Below are 5,503 nucleotides of genomic sequence, written 5' to 3'. Positions count from 1 at the left end.
GGTCTCTTTGTTCAGCAACACTCCCTAGGACCTTACCATTAAGTGTATTAGTCCTGCTAAGATTTGCTTTTCCAAAATGCAGCACCTCGCATTTATCTGAATTAAACTCCATCTGCCACTTCTCAGCCCATTGGCCCATCTGGTCAAGATCCTGTTGTAATCTGAGGTAACCCTCTTCGCTGTCCACTACACATCCAATTTTGGTGTCACCTGCAAGCTTATTAACTGTACTACTTATGCTCGCATCCAAATCATTTATGTAAATGAGAAAAAGTAGAGGACCCAGCACCGATCCTTGTGGCACTCCACTGGTCACAGGCCTCCAGTCTGAAAAACAACCCTCCACCACCACCCTCTGTCTTCTATCTTTGAGCCAGTTCTGTATCCAAATGGCTAGTTCTCCCTTTATTTCATGAGATCCAACCTTGCTAATCTGTCTGCCATGGGGAATGTTGTCAAACGTCTTACTGAAGTCCATATAGATCACATCTACTGCTCTGCCCTCATCAATCATCTTTGTTACTTCAAAAAAATCAATCAAATTTGTGAGACATGATTTCTCACTACTTACAATACCAGTCCCTGGCTCCCAGCAACAATTTTCCCTGATGTCAATTTTTGAAGTTTATATGGAATCAACATAAGCTGCATTTCTACTACTCTCTGCAACTTTCTCATAGAGCAGAGGGCCTTTATTCTGATTTGTAGTATCTCAGCTTTCTTTATCAATGGTGCTACGTTGTTCATTTCCTTCAAAGATCTGTCTTACACTTGGCTATATAGCATAGAAGCAGACCCTCTGGTCCAACTCGCCCATACTGACCAGATGTCCTAAATTAGTCTTGTCCCATTTGCCAGTATTTGGCCTATATCCCTCTAAACCCTTCGTATTCATATACCCATCCAGATACCTTTTAAATGTTGTAATTGTATCAGCCTCCACCACTTCCTCTGGCAGCTCATTCTATGAATGCACCATCCTCTGTGTGAAAAAGTTGCCCTTTTAGGTCCTTTTTAAATCTTTTCCCTATCACCTTAAATATATGCCCTCTAGTTTTGGACTCCACTACTCTGGAGAAAAGGCCACGGCTATTCACCCTATCCATGCCTCTCATGGTTTTATAAACTTCTTTTAAGGTCACTCCTCAGCCTCTGATGCTCCAGGGGATATAGCCCAGCTTATTCAGTCTCTCCCTATAGCTCAAACCTTCCAATCCCACCAACACCCTTGTAAATCTTTTCTGCATCCTTTCAAGTTTCACAACTTCCTTCTTACAGCAGGGAGGGCAGAATTGAACATAGTGTTCCAACAGTGACCGAACCAATGTCGATGGAAATTTAATTTAAAATACTTTCAAACCGTAGAAATGGAAATTTTCATAGTAAATTATTTGTGAAGGGACCTTATATGATCAAATTAAATGAGATTGTGAGCTGTTAGTGTTAGCTATTGACATTGAGCACCAGACAGCAGGATCACTGACTTCCATGGAATGGTCGCCTAGTTTGAGTCAGCAATTTTAAATGAGTGAGAAAAGATAGTCACAGCACATAGACTACTTTAACCCTTGATGGGTTTTTTTCTGGGTACAGAAATGCAGCCAGGAAGTGAAAAAGAATTTGTCCCATTGGTTGGAAGCAGAGTAAGAGTCTGCTGTGTTTCTTTCTCTGCTGTGCTGCACATGTTGTACTAGTAATAGTCTTGCCTAAAGAGGTGGGGGAAGGGAGGTTACTAATTTACTTCAGTCATTGTTTGATCCAGAAGGTAGGGAAATAGCGTGACTACACTGAGATTCTTGAATTCCCTGGGGGTGATAAATCTCTTCCCAGAATTTATGTGTGAAAAGTTTCTGATGTTTCTGAAAAAGAGCTGCATTAGTTCCAGTGTACTGAGCGTGAAAGCAAATTATGCTTTGGCTAGACTTAAGCTGTGCCTGGCACTCTGTCTACTGCTACAACTATATTTGTACAGCTGCTGTGAGACTTTATTACTTGCAGCACTTAACCTGCAGGAACTTAAATATAAAGACTGTTTTCAAATGCAAATATTTCTGATTTCCCTTGGAGAGTCACTCTCAGAAGTAATAGGAATAAACTACACAATTATTCACCAATTTTGTGGAAAAATAAAGCTAAAAGACCATGGCAATTGTAGACTGGCTTTCAATTTCAGATCCTGCTTACTGTAATAAAAAGTGGAAGTGATGGCAGTCACTGAGCCTGTGTTTTCTCTTGTCAGTAAAACGCAATAAAATACACCCAGAGAAAATCAGTTGTACTTAGTACGTACTCACACCGAGTTTCTACAATACATACCCTGCAGTTTAGCTTCTGTCTTTAATAGCTTGCATATGACAGGGTAGCAGAAGGCTGACTAATACTAAGAAGTCTTTTCAAGTTTCCACTGATTACAGTTTAACTTCAAGTCTTTACTGTTGATGTCTGGAAAACATAAAACTGCAGCTAACTAAACTTCCTTTTAAATAATCTTGAGGCAGTTTGATGGAGGTGAAAGTACTTGTCAATCAATGGATTTAAAATGCTGTTCCTCACACAATAATTATGACACATATTGCTAGTCAGATGCCAGGCACAACCCGAAAATGAGTAAAATTGAGCTTGTGTTGATAACCCTAAGCTGCTCTTTAGCACCTTCTAGGGGTTGTTCATAAAGGTCAATTAGAGACGCACAGGAATAAAGCCGACTGGTACCTCCATGTTCCACATGGTGTTTTGCAGGGAATGGAATGGGTGGAAAAGATGTTCAGTTAATAGATGTTAACAAAAATGGGTTTAAAAATCTGAATGTAATTAAGAACATTATAATAGCAGGTGGAAATACAGTATTTTCTGACCCTTTGTAACCTAGTAATGGATGTATAATTTATTCACAAGAAATAATTAGAATTTTTTTCTTTGCTCTCAAATACTTAAATTTAATCTCGTTGAAGCACATCGTTGAGTCACTGTTATTTGACATTATTGTGAGTTTTATGAAGACTGTTTAAGATGTGCAAAATGTCCTGCTCAGCTTCATGATTTAACATTGTTCATTCATCACTATTCCTTCACAATCTCCTCACAATCCCTGAGACTGCATTTACTGTACAGCTTCTCACCAATGTTTCGTGTGCAGAGAGGATTCTTGTGCCTTGCTTACCCAAAACGGAATCAGCTTCTAACTCTGAATTTATATTGCCACTTCTTAGAAATAATATGAAAGAAATGTTAAAGTTGCAGTTTCAATATAAATGCAACTTGAAGTGTTTGTGGTGTCAAACATACATAGCATGTTACAACAACATGGGTTTAACAATGGCCAAAGGCTTTAGTTTATACGTGCAGCCAAGGTGCTACATTACTTGAGTATCAGCATTTATGTTGTATTGTGTTGAAAAGCAGTCTTCCCACATTTTTATGTATGAAACGACTAGGGCTGAACAAAACCTGTCTAACATTTCTAACTGACTGGCAGAATCATCATGTGTCTTGCAGGGCCAGTCATTATTGCAATACATTGTAAAGTAAGTCTGTTTCATGTGCCTGCTCATTTTCTGAGTAAATGTGCATTTTAACTTGAAGGTGTCAAATTGCAAATCCTCTGGAAGGTTGCATTTTGTAAAATGATCTTCCATTACAGTGACATTGCACCAAATCATTTATTGCAATCACTCAGGTACCATCCTACTTCAAATGTTAATTTTATTTTACTGGTACCAGTCTGTAGCCCATTCTTTTCTCCCTCTTTGTTTCAGCGTTCCATTAGCTTTCGAAGTGATAGCCGACCTGAAATTTTCACCCCAAGACCCTCTTCTAGACATGGGCCCACTGCTATTGCAAAGCGTCGAGATAGCAAACTCTGGAGTGAAACATTTGATATTCGTGTCAATCAAATGCTCACAGCTAAGGAAATCAAAAGGCAAGAGGTAAAAGTGCAAACCACCGTTATTTTATCACCAATTAACTAATGGGCCACTTTTAATCAATGACAGGTTTCGTTTCCAGTTGTGACTAAACCCAGCTTGGAAATGTGGTTTCTGACTCCAACCATTCACAACTTTGTCTTTGTACGTTAAGAATGAGTGTATGCAACTTGGAACTTTTTTTGTTGCAGAGATAAACTGAACAGATTGTTCTCCTGATAGTTAAGAAACCTGACATTTGTTTTGCATAACTGCTGAGTTGTCAATGTGATACTTTATTTGGTGATAAAGTTACTGTTTAAAATAATTATAAAGTCTGTCGCAAAATCTGAGGAAGGTAATTGGCTTGAAAATTGTAGAGATTCAAGTCTTTTGTTATCATGAGCAGCAACAATTCCCTATTAATAGTTCCTGTAATAGTCATAATTTAAAATACAACCATTTGATGTATTTTAATAGGAATAGTTGGAATATAACTATCTTTATAGTAACTTGCCAGCCTTCGAGTAAAAGGAACTCTCCAGCTAATAATAATGTTGTCATATTTGCTTGCACATGAGAAACTCCGCATAGGAGCAAGAGTAGACCACTCTGTTCTTTTGAGCCTGTTCTGCCATTCAGTAAGATCGTGGCTTATCCGAGTATACCCTCAACTCTATATTCCTGTGTACACCTGATAATCTTTCGTCCCCTTGGTAATCAAGAATCTGATCTAAGGATCTGCCTTTAAAATATTTAAAGATTCTGAGTCTACTGCCTTTTGAGGAAGTGAATGCCAAAGACCTCAAACCTTGAGAGGCAAAAATGTTTCCTCATCCATATCTTAAATGGGTGATCCCTTATTTTGAATTGATGACCCCTCGTTCTAATTTTCTCACATGAGGAAGCATCCTTTTCATATCCACCTGGTCAAGACCTCACAGGATGTTTTATGTTTCAATTATATCACCTCTGACTCTTCTAAACGCCAGGAACTACAGGCCACGTCTGTCTAGCCTTTCCAGTTAAGGCAATCCATTCATTCCAGGTATTAGTGTCAAAAGGTGTGGCACTGAGAAAGTACAGCAGGTCAGGCAGCATCCGAGGAGCAGGAGAGTCAACAGTTTGAGCATAAGACCTTCATCAGGAATGTAGGGGTTGTGGGGGGAGCAAGGCAGCTGAGATAAATGGGAGGGAGGGTGAGGCTGGGGGGAAAGTAGCTAGGAATGCAATAGGTTGCTGTGGTTCTGTTTGCCAAGCTGGAAGTTTTTGTTGCAAACGTTTCGTCCCCTGTCTAGGTGACATCCTCAGTGCTTGGGATCCTCCTGTGAAGCGCTTCTGTGGTGTTTCCTCCGGCATTTATAGTGGCCTGTCCCTGCCGCTTCCGGTTGTCAGTTTCAGCTGTCCGCTGTAATGGCCGGTATATTGGGTCCAGGTCGATGTGTTTGTTGATGGAGTTTGTGGATGAGTGCCATGCTTCTAGGAATTCCCTGGCTGTTCTTTGTTTCGCTAGCCCTATAATGGTAGTGTTGTCCCACTCGAATTCATGTTGCTTGTCGTCTGCATGTGTGGCTACTAAGGATAGCTGGTCGTGGCATTTC

The 5,503-nt window shown here is 39.9% G+C and overlaps 1 protein-coding gene across 6 annotated transcripts in view; it reads left to right on the top strand.

The window, feature by feature from the left end:
- arhgef3 (Rho guanine nucleotide exchange factor (GEF) 3) overlaps nt 1-5,503 on the top strand; it is a 328,180-nt gene that overhangs the window by 303,131 nt on the left and 19,546 nt on the right. For all 6 annotated transcript variants that reach the window (XM_043708105.1, XM_043708110.1, XM_043708109.1 and 3 more), the window contains one exon: nt 3,756-3,926. In XM_043708105.1, coding sequence (XP_043564040.1) covers nt 3,756-3,926 — 171 coding nt within the window. The remainder of the gene's footprint in view (nt 1-3,755; nt 3,927-5,503) is intronic.

The sequence above is a fragment of the Chiloscyllium plagiosum genome, chromosome 18, assembly GCF_004010195.1.
Source record: "Chiloscyllium plagiosum isolate BGI_BamShark_2017 chromosome 18, ASM401019v2, whole genome shotgun sequence".
In the NCBI taxonomy this organism is placed as follows: domain Eukaryota; kingdom Metazoa; phylum Chordata; class Chondrichthyes; order Orectolobiformes; family Hemiscylliidae; genus Chiloscyllium; species Chiloscyllium plagiosum.
The sequence above is the reverse complement of the archived record's forward strand: the minus strand, read 5'-3'. Positions and strand labels throughout refer to the sequence as shown.